Raw genomic sequence first — 17,215 nt, 5'->3', positions numbered from 1 at the left:
CTTTAAGTCTTCCCAGTTCTCCCCCAACAACCCCACGAATTGACTGTTGTTGTTCCAGCTCTATTCATCACACACAATGCGAATTTACAAATACAGGTCAGAATTGTACTGGGGGGGAATTCAGACCAGCGGGATATCCCATAGGAATCTCACGCCATGAATCTCCGCGGTTATGCCTGGCCACTAATCTCTGCTTAATTTTACTCACACTCCATAGTGATACAAGCAAAACTGAGTAATAAACGGCAGTGTCCACAGCAGAACATCCCGCTATGTTCCTACAGGATCTCGCACGGACTTGAATCCACCCCAACCATAGTAATGACAGAGGTTTGCACCTCTGAAAAACAGCGGGTTCTGCTACTAAATTCAATTTGTGTGAAAGTTCACTGATCTCTACTCACATAATATAGAGGATTATGAATACTGTGCTATACTTGTTATAGGCTATTAATAGTCACACAGCAGTGCCGTGACTGTCATGCTGAGACAATATTTGTCAAGTATATTTTATAATATTCCAGGATTGGATCCTATGATCGAAGCAATGATATAACACACAGAAGGACACAAATCACAAGTACAGGGCACATGACAGAGAGAACACACACACAAGAGACTGCAGAAACATTTATTTTGCACAATTAACTCCTTCACTGCAGTGCTGCTGGTCCCTTTAAGTGCGTATTTAGCCACAACAGACATGGAAATTCTATTATGGTGCGTTTTCGAAATGGGTCATGTGATTTGACAGGGTGTGGCTTTAAGTAAAACATCTACTATCATAAAAGAGCAAAATAATCTGGACTTTTGCAAACACACAAAACTAAATGATTATATAAACTTTATTTCCGCATTCCTCCTCATTCACCCCTAATCACTTCAGTCACTTATTTTAGTTATGTAAAACTTATCCCCCTTAACACTATGACCGATATATTTGGTCCCGGAATAATGACGCCCCAACACTAGTGGGTCCGGGAATAATGACGTCCTGATACTAGGGGGTCCGGGAATAATGACACAGCGATACTAGGGGGTCCGGGAATAATGACGCAGCGACACTAGGGGGTCCCGGAATAAGGACACAGCGACACTAGGGGGTCCTGGAATAAGGACGCAGCGACACTAGGGGGTCCCGGAATAAGGACGCAGCGACACAAGGGTCCCGGAATGACGCAACGAAACTAGGGGTCCCGGAATGACGCGGCGACACTAGGCTTCCCGGAATAATGACGCGCAGACACTAGCGGTGCCGGAATAAGGACGCAACAAAACTAGGGGTCCCAGAATAATGACGCGCAGACACTAGGGGTCCCGGAATAAGGACGCGCAGACACTAGGGGTCCCGGAATAAGGACGCAACAAAACTAGGGGTCCCGGAATAAGGACGCAACAAAACTAGGGGTCCCGGAATAATGACGCGGCGACACTAGGGGTCCCAAAATAAGGACGCGCAGACACTAGGGGTCCCGGAATAATGATGCAACGAAACTAGGGGTCCCGGAATAAGGACGCGGCGACACTAGGGGTCCCGGAATAATGACGGAATGAAATTAGGGGTCCCGGAATAATGACGCAATGAAACTAGGGGTCCCGGAATAATGATGCGGCGACACTAGGGTTCCCGGAATAATGACGCGCAGACACTAGTGGTTCCGGAATAAGGACGCAACAAAACAAGGGTTCCCGGAATAAGGACGCAACAAAACTAGGGGTCCCGGAATAATGACGCGGCGACACTAGGGGTCCCGGAATAATGATGCGGCGACACTAGGGGTCCCGGAATAAGGACGCAACAAAACTAGGGGTCCCGGAATAATGACGCAACAAAACTAGGGGTCCCGGAATAATGACGCAACAAAACTAGGGGTCCCGGAATAATGACGCAACAAAACTAGGGGTCCCGGAATAAGGACGCAACAAAACAAGGGTTCCCGGAATAAGGACGCAACAAAACTAGGGGTCCCGGAATAATGACGCAACAAAACAAGGGTTCCCGGAATAAGGACGCAACAAAACTAGGGGTCCCGGAATAAGGACGCAACAAAACTAGGGGTCCCGGAATAAGGACGCAACAAAACAAGGGTTCCCGGAATTAGGACGCAACAAAACTAGGGGTCCCGGAATAATGACGCAACAAAACTAGGGGTCCCGGAATAATGACGCAACGAAACTAGGGGTCCCGGAATAAGGACGCGGCGACACTAGGGGTCCCGGAATAATGATGGAATGAAATTAGGGGTCCCGGAATAATGACGCAATGAAACTAGGGGTCCCGGAATAATGACGCAACGAAACTAGGGGTCCCGGAATAAGGACGCGGCGACACTAGGGGTCCCGGAATAATGATGGAATGAAATTAGGGGTCCCGGAATAATGACGCAATGAAACTAGGGGTCCCGGAATAATGATGCGGCGACACTAGGGTTCCCGGAATAATGACGCGCAGACACTAGCGGTCCCGGAATAAGGACGCAACAAAACAAGGGTTCCCGGAATAAGGACGCAACAAAACTAGGGGTCCCGGAATAATGATGCGGCGACACTAGGGTTCCCGGAATAATGACGCGCAGACACTAGCGGTCCCGGAATAAGGACGCAACAAAACTAGGGGTCCCGGAATAATGACGCAACAAAACTAGGGGTCCCGGAATAATGACGCAACAAAACTAGGGGTCCCGGAATAAGGACGCAACAAAACAAGGGTTCCCGGAATAAGGACGCAACAAAACTAGGGGTCCCGGAATAAGGACGCAACAAAACAAGGGTTCCCGGAATAAGGACGCAACAAAACTAGGGGTCCCGGAATAATGACGCGGCGACACTAGGGGTCCCGGAATAATGACGCGGCGACCCTAGGGGTCCCGGAATAATGACGCAACGAAACTAGGGGTCCCGGAATAAGGACGCAACGAAACTAGAGATCCCGGAATAATGACGCAACAAAACAAGGGGTCCCGGAATAAGGACGTACAGACACTAGGGGTCCCGGAATAAGGACGTACAGACACTAGGGGTCCCGGAATAAGGACGCACAGACACTAGGGGTCCCGGAATAAGGACGTACAGACACTAGGGGTCCCGGAATAAGGACGTACAGACACTAGGGGTCCGGGAATAAGGACGCACAGACACTAGGGGTCCCGGAATAAGGACGTACAGACACTAGGGGTCCCGGAATAAGGACGCACAGACACTAGGGGTCCCGGAATAAGGACGCACAGACACTAGTGGGTCCCGGAATAAGGACATACAGACACTAGGGGTCCCGGAATAAGGACGCACAGACACTAGGGGTCCCGGAATAAGGACGCACAGACACTAGGGGTCCCGGAATAAGGACGCACAGACACTAGGGGTCCCGGGCAAGGTTGTTCACCATTAGTAACTGTTGGGAGACACAGGGGGATTTTCCTGAAACACATGCAGCTTCTACTGAACAATCCTGCAGTCACATTCCCTATAACACAGACAATCCAGGTGTAGAACCTGACAGTACCTCAGCTACACGTGTGAGAACGATATAATCCATAGGGGTGGGATGTCTTGGTATACATATACCAGTACAGATCGATATATATAGATAGATATATACATAGATATTACTCAGCACCAGAGCTGGACACATCCTGAGTCCTGACACGACCTCCTCAGCTGGAGGACTACATCTCCCATGACTCCACGGGGCTGCGTGTGACGTCACACGCCGCAGGCAGGTCCACGCGCTCCTCCCGCTCAGTCACAGAGCGGCTGCAGCCGGGCTATGAGGACAGGAGAAGCCGGGGACTCCCCGCCAGGACTACAACTCCCGGCACCCCCCGCGGCGGGGACGGACATGGCGGACGACGACCCTCCGTTCGTGCTGGGGAGGCCGCGCTTCCAGCAGGTAGGTTCTGTGCTCCCTCCGCAGTCCCCGGCGTCCCATCGTCAGGCTGCTCCGACAGCCGGGTGCGCGCTGCCGAGGGGCGCGTGCGTGTGTTGTGACAGCTGTCCCCGCCCCCGCGCCCTGCTCAGACCCGCGTGATTGGCTCTCGCGGATGTCAGTCAATGTAAGGGCGGGTAGTCCGGGAGCCGACGGCGAACCCGGGTTAGAGGACTCGAGCTGGTGTGGGCGTGGTTAGTGGAAGGAGGCGGGGAAATGTCAGTTATAGGAATGTCAGCTGGGTTCATTGCCATAGAGAGGGCGAAGATCCTTCTGTCATAGTGCGAGCGATGGTGGTTTTATTTATATATATATATATATATATATATATATAAAATGTGTCCTATTGTGCTCTGTCATATATATTCTCTCTCTCTCTCCCTCTCCTGCACCTGGGTGTTCAGTCCTATATATGCTGTCCTGCACCTGTGTGCTCAGTCCTATATATGCTGTCCTGCACCTGTGTGCTCAGTCCTATATATGCTGTCCTGCACCTGGGTGCTCAGTCCTATATAAGCTGTCCTGCACCTGCATGCTCAGTCCTATTTATGTACTGTCCTGCATGCTCAGTCCTATATATGTACTGTCCTGCACCTGTATGCTCAGTCCTATATATGTACTGTCCTGCACCTGCATGCTCAGTCCTATATATGTACTGTCCTGCACCTGTGTGCTCAGTCCTATATAAGCTGTCCTGCACTTTGGTGCTCAGTCCTATATATGCTGTCCTGCACCTCTGTGCTCAGTCCTATATATGCTGTCCTGCACCTGCATGCTCAGTCCTATATATGCTGTCCTGCACCTGCATGCTCAGTCCTATATATGCTGTCCTGCACCTCTGTGCTCAGTCCTGTATAAGCTGTCCTGCACCTGTGTGCTCAGTCCTATATATGTACTGACCTGCACCTGGGTGCTCAGTCCTATATATGCTGTCCTGCACCTCTGTGCTCAGTCCTATATATGTACTGACCTGCACCTGGGTGCTCAGTCCTATATATGCTGTCCTGCACCTCTGTGCTCAGTCCTATATATGCTGTCCTGCACCTGCATGCTCAGTCCTATATATGCTGTCCTGCACCTCGTGCTCAGTCCTATATATGCTGTCCTGCACCTGCGTGCTCAGTCCTGTATAAGCTGTCCTGCACCTGCATGCTCAGTCCTATATATGTACTGTCCTGCACCTGGGTGCTCAGTCCTATATATGCTGTCCTGCACCTCTGTGCTCAGTCCTATATATGCTGTCCTGCACCTGTATGCTCAGTCCTATATATGTACTGTCCTGCACCTGCATGCTCAGTCCTATATATGTACTGTCCTGCACCTGTGTGCTCAGTCCTATATAAGCTGTCCTGCACTTTGGTGCTCAGTCCTATATATGCTGTCCTGCACCTCTGTGCTCAGTCCTATATATGCTGTCCTGCACCTGCATGCTCAGTCCTATATATGCTGTTCTGCACCTGCATGCTCAGTCCTATATATGCTGTCCTGCACCTCTGTGCTCAGTCCTGTATAAGCTGTCCTGCACCTGGGTGCTCAGTCCTATATAAGCTGTCCTGCACCTGCGTGCTCAGTCCTATTTATGTACTGTCCTGCATGCTCAGTCCTATATATGTACTGTCCTGCACCTGTATGCTCAGTCCTATATATGTACTGTCCTGCACCTGCATGCTCAGTCCTATATATGTACTGTCCTGCACCTGTGTGCTCAGTCCTATATAAGCTGTCCTGCACTTTGGTGCTCAGTCCTATATATGCTGTCCTGCACCTCTGTGCTCAGTCCTATATATGCTGTCCTGCACCTGCATGCTCAGTCCTATATATGCTGTCCTGCACCTGCATGCTCAGTCCTATATATGCTGTCCTGCACCTCTGTGCTCAGTCCTGTATAAGCTGTCCTGCACCTGTGTGCTCAGTCCTATATATGTACTGACCTGCACCTGGGTGCTCAGTCCTATATATGCTGTCCTGCACCTCTGTGCTCAGTCCTATATATGTACTGACCTGCACCTGGGTGCTCAGTCCTATATATGCTGTCCTGCACCTCTGTGCTCAGTCCTATATATGCTGTCCTGCACCTGCATGCTCAGTCCTATATATGCTGTCCTGCACCTCGTGCTCAGTCCTATATATGCTGTCCTGCACCTGCGTGCTCAGTCCTGTATAAGCTGTCCTGCACCTGCATGCTCAGTCCTATATATGTACTGTCCTGCACCTGGGTGCTCAGTCCTATATATGCTGTCCTGCACCTCTGTGCTCAGTCCTATATATGCTGTCCTGCACCTGTATGCTCAGTCCTATATATGTACTGTCCTGCACCTGCATGCTCAGTCCTATATATGTACTGTCCTGCACCTGTGTGCTCAGTCCTATATAAGCTGTCCTGCACTTTGGTGCTCAGTCCTATATATGCTGTCCTGCACCTCTGTGCTCAGTCCTATATATGCTGTCCTGCACCTGCATGCTCAGTCCTATATATGCTGTTCTGCACCTGCATGCTCAGTCCTATATATGCTGTCCTGCACCTCTGTGCTCAGTCCTGTATAAGCTGTCCTGCACCTGTGTGCTCAGTCCTATATATGTACTGACCTGCACCTGGGTGCTCAGTCCTATATATGCTGTCCTGCACCTCTGTGCTCAGTCCTATATATGTACTGACCTGCACCTGGGTGCTCAGTCCTATATATGCTGTCCTGCACCTCTGTGCTCAGTTCTATATATGCTGTCCTGCACCTGCATGCTCAGTCCTATATATGCTGTCCTGCACCTCTGTGCTCAGTCCTATATATGCTGTCCTGCACCTGCATGCTCAGTCCTATATATGCTGTCCTGCACCTCGTGCTCAGTCCTATATATGCTGTCCTGCACCTGCGTGCTCAGTCCTGTATAAGCTGTCCTGCACCTGCATGCTCAGTCCTATATATGTACTGTCCTGCACCTGGGTGCTCAGTCCTATATATGCTGTCCTGCACCTCTGTGCTCAGTCCTATATATGCTGTCCTGCACCTGTATGCTCAGTCCTATATATGTACTGTCCTGCACCTGCATGCTCAGTCCTATATATGTACTGTCCTGCACCTGTGTGCTCAGTCCTATATAAGCTGTCCTGCACTTTGGTGCTCAGTCCTATATATGCTGTCCTGCACCTCTGTGCTCAGTCCTATATATGCTGTCCTGCACCTGCATGCTCAGTCCTATATATGCTGTTCTGCACCTGCATGCTCAGTCCTATATATGCTGTCCTGCACCTCTGTGCTCAGTCCTGTATAAGCTGTCCTGCACCTGTGTGCTCAGTCCTATATATGTACTGACCTGCACCTGGGTGCTCAGTCCTATATATGCTGTCCTGCACCTCTGTGCTCAGTCCTATATATGTACTGACCTGCACCTGGGTGCTCAGTCCTATATATGCTGTCCTGCACCTCTGTGCTCAGTTCTATATATGCTGTCCTGCACCTGCATGCTCAGTCCTATATATGCTGTCCTGCACCTGCATGCTCAGTCCTATATATGCTGTCCTGCACCTCTGTGCTCAGTCCTATATATGTGCTGTCCTGCACCTGCGTGCTCAGTTCTATATGTGCTGTCCTGCACCTGCATGCTCAGTCCTATATATGCTGTCCTGCACCTCTGTGCTCAGTTCTATATATGCTGTCCTGCACCTGCATGCTCAGTCCTATATATGCTGTCCTGCACCTGCATGCTCAGTCCTATATATGCTGTCCTGCACCTCTGTGCTCAGTCCTATATATGTGCTGTCCTGCACCTGCGTGCTCAGTTCTATATGTGCTGTCCTGCACCTGCGTGCTCAGTCCTATATATGCTGTCCTGCACCTGCGTGCTCAGTCCTATATATGCTGTCCTGCACCTGCGTGCTCAGTCCTATATATGCTGTCCTGCACCTGCATGCTCAGTCCTATATATGCTGTCCTGCACCTGCATGCTCAGTCCTATATATGCTGTCCTGCACCTGCATGCTCAGTCCTATATATGCTGTCCTGCACCTCTGTGCTCAGTCCTATATATGTGCTGTCCTGCACCTGCGTGCTCAGTTCTATATGTGCTGTCCTGCACCTGCATGCTCAGTCCTATATATGCTGTCCTGCACCTGTATGCTCAGTCCTATATATGTACTGTCCTGCACCTGCGTGCTCAGTCCTATATATGCTGTCCTGCACCTGCGTGCTCAGTCCTATATATGCTGTCCTGCACCTGCATGCTCAGTCCTATATATGCTGTCCTGCACCTCTGTGCTCAGTCCTATATATGTGCTGTCCTGCACCTGCGTGCTCAGTCCTATATATGCTGTCCTGCACCTGCGTGCTCAGTCCTATATATGCTGTCCTGCACCTGCGTGCTCAGTCCTATATATGCTGTCCTGCACCTGCATGCTCAGTCCTATATATGCTGTCCTGCACCTCTGTGCTCAGTCCTATATATGTGCTGTCCTGCACCTGCGTGCTCAGTTCTATATGTGCTGTCCTGCACCTGCATGCTCAGTCCTATATGTGCTGTCCTGCACCTCTGTGCTCAGTCCTATATATGCTGTCCTGCACCTCTGTGCTCAGTCCTATATATGCTGTCCTGCACCTCTGTGCTCAGTCCTATATGTACTGTCCTGCACCTGCGTGCTCAGTCCTATATATGCTGTCCTGCACCTGCGTGCTCAGTCCTATATGTGCTGTCCTGCACCTGCGTGCTCAGTCCTATATGTGCTGTCCTGCACCTGCGTGCTCAGTCCTATATATCTACTGTCCTACAACCATGTCCTCCGAGATCTTTATGCCCCACCCACCCTTCTCACCTCTTTGTCTGTTTAATCCAGTTTGTTTATTAGTTTACTCTGTTTGTCCCCAATTGTAAAGCGCTACGTAATATGTTGGCGCTATATAAATAAATGATGATGATGTATTACTGTACTGTACCTGTGTGCTCTGTCATATACACTGATCAGCCACAACATTAAAACCACTTACAAGTGAAGTGAAGAGCGTTGATTATCTCATTACAATGACACCTGACAAGAGGTGGGATATATTAGGCAGCAAGTGAACAGTCCGTTCTTGAAGTTGATGTGTTGGAAGCAGGAAAAATGGACAAGTATAAGTATCTGAGTGACTTTGACACGGGCCAAATTGTGATGACTAGACAACTGGGTCAGAGGATCTCCAGAACGGCCGGTCTTGTGGGGTGATCCACTGGTCCAATCCCACGGAAGGGCTACTGTAGCACAAATTACTGATAAAGTTAATGCTGGTTATGATAGAAAGGTGTCAGAACACACAGTGCTTCATCACAGCTTGCTGCGTAGCCACAGACTGGTCAGACTGCCCATGCTGACCCCTGTCCACCACCGAACGTGCCTACAATGTGCACGTGAGAGCCAGAACTGGACCATGGAGCAATGGAAGAAGGTGGTCTGGTCTGATGAATCACATTTTCTTTTACATCATGTGAACGGCCGGGTGCGTGTACGTCATTTACCTGGGAAAGTCATGGCACCAGGATGCACTGTGCGAAGAAGACAAGTTGGGGGAGGCACTGTGATGCTCTGAGCAATGTTCTGCTGGGAATCCTTGGGTCCTGGAATTCATGTGGATGACACGTACCACCTACCTAAATATTGTGCTGACCAAGTACACCCCTTCATGACAGCGGTACACTTGATGGCAGTGGCCCCTTTCAGCAGGATAATGCACCCTGCCACACTGCAACAATTAATCAGGAATGGTTTGAGGAACATGACAAAGAGTTCAAGGTGTTGACTTGGCCTCCGAATTCCCCAGATCTCAGTCCGACCGAGCACCTATGGGATATGAAGGAAACTGCCCTAGCTACGTCTTGGTGCCAGATACCACAGGACACCTTCAGCGGTCTTGTAGAGTCCATGCATCGATGGGTCAGAGCTGTTTTGGCAGAACGAGGGGGGCCTACACAGTATTAGGCAGGTGGTTCTAATGTTGTGGCTGATTGGTGTACGCACTGTCCTATACCTGTTTGCTATGTCCAATAGGTGTGTACTCAGTCATGTATGTACTGTTCTATAGCCGTGTTCTTCGTTAGATATGTACCGTCCTATATGTTCTGTCATATATACTGTCCTGTGCCATATATGTACTATCCCACAGCTGGGTTGTCATACAGCATTGAGCATTTATTGTTTAAGCACAAAAGGTAACGTGGAACCTCAGATAAAATAAATAGAACTTAAATTAAGATAGTGATTAAAAGGTGGTGTGGGAACTGTGTTGCAGGTAGTGTGAGCATGGTGATTATAGTGATGCACAGACACAAGGTGGGCAGCCATTGAGGGAATCTGCAAGAAATCTTTCCTGTGACCTAGAAAATCTGCTTTAGTCATGTAGGTTGCTGTGTGTTTGGTCAAGGTCAGTGATTCTTGTAGCAGTCTTCAAGATATCATTGCTTTGCCTTGGAAATAGCTTCGGTCTCCTAGCAACTTTGAATAATCCCTCTCCCCCCCCCCCCCCCCCCATCCCCAAATTCTAAATGCACTCCGGTCCCTTCCCTCTCAGGACAGTGGTCATGTTTCCTATATTACACAAGCCATTAGTGAAATGACAAGCTTGATTAGTTCCACTTTTCTGCAAAACCCCTCATGTCCTTCTGAAAGAGCACTGCACATTACCCGTACGGATGTCTGCAGAACCAGTGCGGGGAGCATGCAATCAAATATTTTTTTGTTTCTGATCTTCAGTTTGTTGATTAATATTGTACAACTATTTGAAGTCTTAAGTTTGAAAGACTCGAGCAACTTAGACAAATAACGCGCCAGCTTTCACATCCGTCTTCCTAGCAGAGTTTAGAAGCGCAGTGTGTTTTTAATTCTATTTGTCTTATCCACCTTGGCTGTCTTTTGTGCAGTGTTGGATTTATACCAGGCATTAAAATTCCAATCTGTATAGCTAAAAACTGCTACATTTCCATGACAGTTTCCCAGCCTGTGAGCCTGTGTGTAGCTCTAATCCAAATTTGATAACTGAAGTGTATATATCACCTACTCATGGTGGATGAGGCCATTTCACTAGCTCCAGAGAATTAATGGATATTGTCATGCATTTTGCATTCCTTCCAAAACTGAAACACTGAAAATCGGGACACAATAAGCTGATTTACCCATGTCCCCCAAAAACACTCACTTTTAGTTGAAAGTCCGCCCATTTCTGCAGAAGCCCTGCCCCTTTCGAGGACCGCTATTCGGAACTGTCCCGAACAAAATTGGGACAGTTGGGAGGCGTTAGGATTTGGCCCAGCAAATATCTGCCTCCATTGTGACAAGGTGACAGGTCCATCTGTAAGATAACTCCACTCCAAAACATTTTTGATGGATGTCATTAAGATTAGATACATTATAAAGTTCTACTTATCTTTGGCCTGGCGTTTCCTAATTCAGCCATGTCTCCGTAGACTCCCCTGATCCTGGGCTGTGATTCTTCCCACTCAGATGGGTCTTTTCAAACTAAGGGGGTATTCAATTGTCAGCGAGTTGTTGTTTTTTGACCGCGTTAAGTCATTTTAACGCTGTTTTTCATAAAATTACCTGCAATTCAATTCCATTTTTAGCGCAGTTAAAGTTTTTTTCATGAAACGGTCCTCTCGCATCCAGTATGCTGCAAAATTCCTGGGGTATATTTACTAAACTGCGGGTTTGAAAAAGTGGAGATGTTGCCTATAGCAACCAATAAGATTCCAGTTATTATTTATTTAGTACATTCTACAAAATGACAGCTAGAATCTGATTGGTCGCTATAGGCAACATTTCTACTCTTTCAAACCCGCAATTTAGTAAATACACCTCCTTTCACTTGTGGAATTGTGACTGTATACCAAGTTACGTAAATTTCACAATGATAAGAGTGAAATTACGGAAAAAAAAAGTTCAGTACATGGTGGATTATATGTGTAGTAGAAGAAATTGGTTTCACTATGGTATAAAAATAATACATGGATGTGTTGCATTAATTGTGTATATAAATGATTGTGTATGTTTTGGGGCAGGGGGGTTGTAGTGAGAGTGCTACAGAGCTGAGATCCGTTTACGTAGAGACTGTCTCAGCCTGAATACATTTCCTTGTGAGATCTCTGTGCCCCGGCAAACAACGGGTGTATCTAGCAGTTGTCTGTGGCTCGTGTTTGGATCCCATTAGGTGCTTTCTGCATCTAAACATGCTGAAAATGTTTTATTAGGGGGTAGACCAAATCTCTCAAACAAGGACTCCGTTGTACTAAATAAAGGCGATCCTTCCTTATGACTGCGAGAAATCCTTCCAAAGTCTGCGTCGCATCCAGGAAAGACTCCTTCTCGTTCTGACCACGAGCCCAACGTGACAGAATAGCTGCCAAGCTGTTAATCTGCTAATTGCTGAACTTCAGCTGCTACTAAGCGAGGCAGAATCAATTGAATAGATTTCCATGTACGTGCGTGTGAGGCGTTAGTAATGATGTACTGTACTTGTTTATTGTATGGGACCGGCGACTGAGTAGAAAGGTGACGATTAGATGGTCAACTCCCTTTATTGTAGGGAAAGAAGCCTGTTGACTTTCGACCTGTATAGGAGTACTCCTAAACCACACACATCGGTGTGCCACAAGATGTTGCTAAGTATAATATATATATATATATATATATATATATATATATATATATATATATATATATATATATATATATATATATATATTATACTTAGCATATAATATAACAATAATTTGTAGAAGAAAAGAGATTTAAGAACATATTTGAAAGTTACATGTTTATACGCAGGAGGACGTTCCTGTCAGTAGAACGTTTTGAACGATTATTTATACAATCTTGTTACATATGAGTTTGATGCAAATTAAATGTTTTTTGATCTTATGTTTTGATGTATTAGATATTTTATATAATATCGGTATCATTGCATTTGATATATTTGTATAGTTTTTATGTACCTAATTAAATCTGTGCTTATTAATTCTATGTTTGCTGGTGGTGCGCCGTGGCTTTCTGTGAAGGGCTTAGATGTGCCGATGGTGAGAGAAGGATCAGGCGCTCACAAATGTACATAAATCATCATTCCTTCCAGCTTTTTATTTTCATTTTCTCTAATCGGAACCACGTTGGCAGTTTCATCCCTGACTCCATAGGTTCTGTTCAGGTTTTGTGCTTCCTATGAATAATGTAACTTTAATAAACTTGTCTTCCGTTATACACAATACACAGGCCCCTTACACATGCGACATTAGATACTATGTAATTATTCTAAATATCGACTGGGATTTCACCTTAAGTTGTTATCATCCCCCTGTAAATACAGTATTTAGGGGCTCCCGCTTTCTGCTCTGTTCCGCAGAGTTGTGAGACTTATAATAACTGGGGACTTATACTTTCCAGCCTCCGTAATCATCTCCGAAACCTAAGGGGTCCCTGCTTTCTCCTTCAGTGCTGAGGGGCGATTAAGGAAATGTTAGGTTACCGGATGACAAGCACTCCACTGATGTAGGGGTTAAAATAAGATTAGGTGGAAATGCATGCATATATGTTAACGTGTACACACATGATATACACAGGCTGCCGTTAGCTCACATGCGTGTTTGGATGGAAACTACAGACATACATGTGGACTGATTACAGGGCTGCCATTTCCATAGCTGATCCATTAACCCCTTTGTGTAGACATCACTTCCCAATATTTTCATGTGTCTATGCTGCTTTGGAAACCATCAATCTGCATTACCATACAGCTTCACAGCCAGGTCTCTCTAGCCCGGGCTTGGAAGACGTTTGGTCTGATCGGCTGTATGTCTGTACCTTTAAAATGTACAAAGATTAGTGAACAGATGAAAGGTCTTATGTTGGGCGTTCTTCAGAAGAGCTGTGTGCAAGCTGCCATGAAGCATGATGTCAGATCTGGAAGGATGAAGGAGCATACATGAGGGTAGGGTGAGGGGGAGACATATTGTACAGTCTTTTGACAGACATTGCAGCTCGTGCTGGAGCTCTTGGCAGGACACAGGGACACACAACCAGGAGGCTTTTGCTGTCAATTTCTTTTAAGGAGAAAAACAACCTTCTACTATGTGATAATTTATGTGTTTCCATATAGAACGGCTTCCGTGTCTTACTGAACGTTGGGGTAAACTTGTCACTGCCCTGATACTGTATAAGAGATGATTCCTTAGGGAAGATTCAGTTCTGCACAAAGTATCTCCGGAACGTCCACGGAGACCCCTCGCGTCGGAGACTCCTACCGTAATGGCCGGTAACGTGCGTAGCGGACATCGCGATGATGTCGATGTGCCGGTGGCGATTGAATCTGCTCCTTGTGAGCACCACAAAGACACTAGGATAGTGAAGATTATTCCTGTGATAGAGGTTAACGCAGTGACACGTTCATTTCTTGCGTGGTGAAGACCGGTCGTGTTGTTGCACAATTCATGGGCTCTCCAAGAGGCAGATGTGGGTAATCCGTGCTCATCCAGATCCGTGGTTTGCCATCTCTGACACGTGAATCATGGGAAGGTCTGTATTTGTGTACATACGGAAACAGGCATTTAAGAAGAACCAGCATAGTTGGCTACTCTCCCGGAATGTCCAGGAGACTCCCGAAATTTTGGGAGTTCTGCCGGACTCCCAAGAGAGCAGGTAAACATCCCGGATGCAGCCATCTCCGTTGTTGAAGAGGGTGGGGGCGGGGCTAAACGTGTCATTGTGGCCTCGCCTCCTGCTGCGATTGGCCGAAATGATCTACGTTTGACCGGGGTGGGGCCTAACGGCGCAACATGTGTGGCCACGCCCCCTCAACGGACCCCCTCCCGGATAGCAGCCTTCAAAAGTAGGCACTACTTCCAGTGGTGGAAGTAGTGGTGTATACGGGGTATGACATACCGCCACTTATATATATATATTCTGCATTTCATGGATTCAGCCATTTAAAGATCGGTAACAGACAGAACGCGCCACGTTAGTACAATTTGTGCCGTCTTCTCTACACATTTCTTCTGTCACTTTACACCAGACTTAATAAACCTGTGTGTGTTCAGCTATTTTATGCTGATCCTGCCTCTCCATCTGCTCGGGGAAGATGGTTCTCCGTCATTCTCCATAGAGATCACTCAGCTGTGTGTAGAGAGGGGAGACGGAGCGTATGTGATAAACTGTATCTAGTTTAGGACAATCGCCTTGAACCGTCTCCCTCGCGCCGGGTCCTGATCCTCTCTGTTCGGAAGTAGGAAGTTACAGCACAGACAGGATTTTGGCACCCTGCACAAAGTGTTCATCTCAAGCCGTATGATTACCAGAGTAAAATATGTTGCATTATCTTAATCATTTACATTTCATCTGTGTTGATGAAATAATCGCTCAGGAGCATAAAAATATGAGAAATATTAAAGCAGGCGTACCACCCACACACACAGCAATATACTGCTGGTGGCGTCTTAACCATTTGGTTGCCAGGCCAGTTCCTGTCCCAAGTTATTTTTAACGTAACTACAGATTTTCTTGTGCAATACTTAGTTTTCTTTTTTCGTTATATGCGTTAAACATTTTGTACTCCCCCATGATAGCCTGTTACGTCTGTTTATGCCAGGGGTCAGGGAACTTTTTTACCCTTTACCCCAAAATATATTTAGGTACGCCGACCTTACCCCCTTGATTTGAAAGCAAGGAAATTATATATTAATTATTGGAATTCAAAATTTTATTGAATCTATTCAAAATTTATTTGAAAGCTTCAACTTCAAAACTTCAGGTTTTGGAGAAATGATGTTGCTTCATTTTTGATACGAGAGTATCAAGATTGGGGCATTTTGATATCAGAGCAATTTGGATACAGTCTTCAGCGTCCAATCGATTTCTCTGCTTTGTTTTTATGTTCGTTAGAGTGGAAAATCCTTGTTCGCAAAGGTAGGTTGTTGCAAAAAGCAGCATCTTTTTGACTGCCTCATGTGCAGTTTTGATGCCTTTGCAGCTGTTGACATCCAAAAATATGACAGATCTGCTTTGTTTTCAAATGCAATATGTGCTTCATTATTGCATCGAAGCTCAAGAAGTGCCTCTGCCAACCCTTGAGGCTCTTCTGGTACAACAGCAATTTCACATTTAAAGGGGTCTACAATCCAACTGACAGCATGTAAATCGGCAGCATTACCCCCAGGAATTTAATTTTTACCCCAAGTGGGGTAATTTACCCCTGTTCCCTGACCACTGCTTTATGCTATTCATTTGGAAGATCCAGTGTTATAACATCAGTGGTGTGTAGTTTGTGAGAGTGTCTCTGCACTGTGGCCTATGTACTTGTGTACAGTTCAGTGTTGTCCCTGTATCCATGAGCCTGCGAGTTTTGTGCACGGCAAAGTGCTGACATGCTCTGTGCCACTCTGGAGTTTGTGATGCATTGGGACATAGCTTTCACTCAATCCATAAAAGTCATCCCACGTGTTCTCCAGGGTCCCGGTTATCACAATATATTCCCAGCAAAGCTTTTATTGTAAGTTCATCTGAATTCTCAGCTAAAGGTTTTAAATAACATAAACAGGACTGTATACTTAGTTCCTGTGTTTTCTTGTTTTACTGGATAAGCTTTTGGATCTATATCTGCACATTACGGTGCTCCTTGCTGTCGTATAGGACTTACCTGGAAAAAGTGAAATGCGTGGGTTCATTGGCACCATCTCTCGGTGCTTTGTCAACGTTCCATGCCATACACTGTACACATGAGGAATATTTTCATTGGGTCTTTTAAAGATCACTCATTCACTAGGGAAATGGTATTTGTAACAGTAAAAGCTGCCTTGTCGTCATCATCATCATCCATTTATATAGCGCCACTAATTCCGCAGCGCTGTACAGAGAACTCATTCACATCAGTTCCTGCCCCATTGGAGCTTACAGTCTAAATTCCCTAACACACATACAGACCGAGAGAGACTAAGGGCAATTTAATAGCAGCAAATTAACCTACTAGTATGTTTTTGGGGTGTGGGAGGAAACCGAGTGTGTGTGTGTATATAAGTCTATCAGGAGCTGGTGTAGATAGCAGTGATCACTACATCTATAGACGGCATGTAGGAGATTAATGGTGGTCTGTTCATTACCACTTTCACATATTCCTGAAAACATTCGCTCTGATATCCAGGCTGACACCGTTTGGGAAACTAGGAGAGGAGGGGTTTCAATGTTGTGCCAATATTTGAAAAAAGATAATAATTAGGTAGGAGTATATTTAAATTCCTGAGATGATACTCATCTATTAAATGCGGGGTACAACCACTAAACTGAATTAAATAGCTATG

At 46.6% G+C, this 17,215-nt stretch overlaps 1 protein-coding gene across 2 annotated transcripts in view; it reads left to right on the top strand.

Annotated features, from left to right (window-relative positions):
- Positions 1 to 3,718: 3,718 nt before the first annotated feature.
- SFXN5 (sideroflexin 5) overlaps positions 3,719 to 17,215 on the top strand; it is a 185,600-nt gene continuing 172,103 nt past the window's right edge. For both annotated transcript variants that reach the window (XR_012679705.1, XM_075189508.1), the window contains exon 1: positions 3,719 to 3,889. Coding sequence is in view for 1 of the 2 variants with exons in the window: in XM_075189508.1 (XP_075045609.1) it covers positions 3,767 to 3,889 (123 nt within the window). In the remaining variant the exon portion in view is untranslated. The remainder of the gene's footprint in view (positions 3,890 to 17,215) is intronic.

Source organism: Mixophyes fleayi, chromosome 1 (assembly GCF_038048845.1).
Source record: "Mixophyes fleayi isolate aMixFle1 chromosome 1, aMixFle1.hap1, whole genome shotgun sequence".
Classification (NCBI taxonomy): Eukaryota; Metazoa; Chordata; class Amphibia; order Anura; family Limnodynastidae; genus Mixophyes; species Mixophyes fleayi.
Note: the sequence above shows the minus strand (reverse complement) of the source record. Positions and strands in the feature narration are given on the sequence as shown.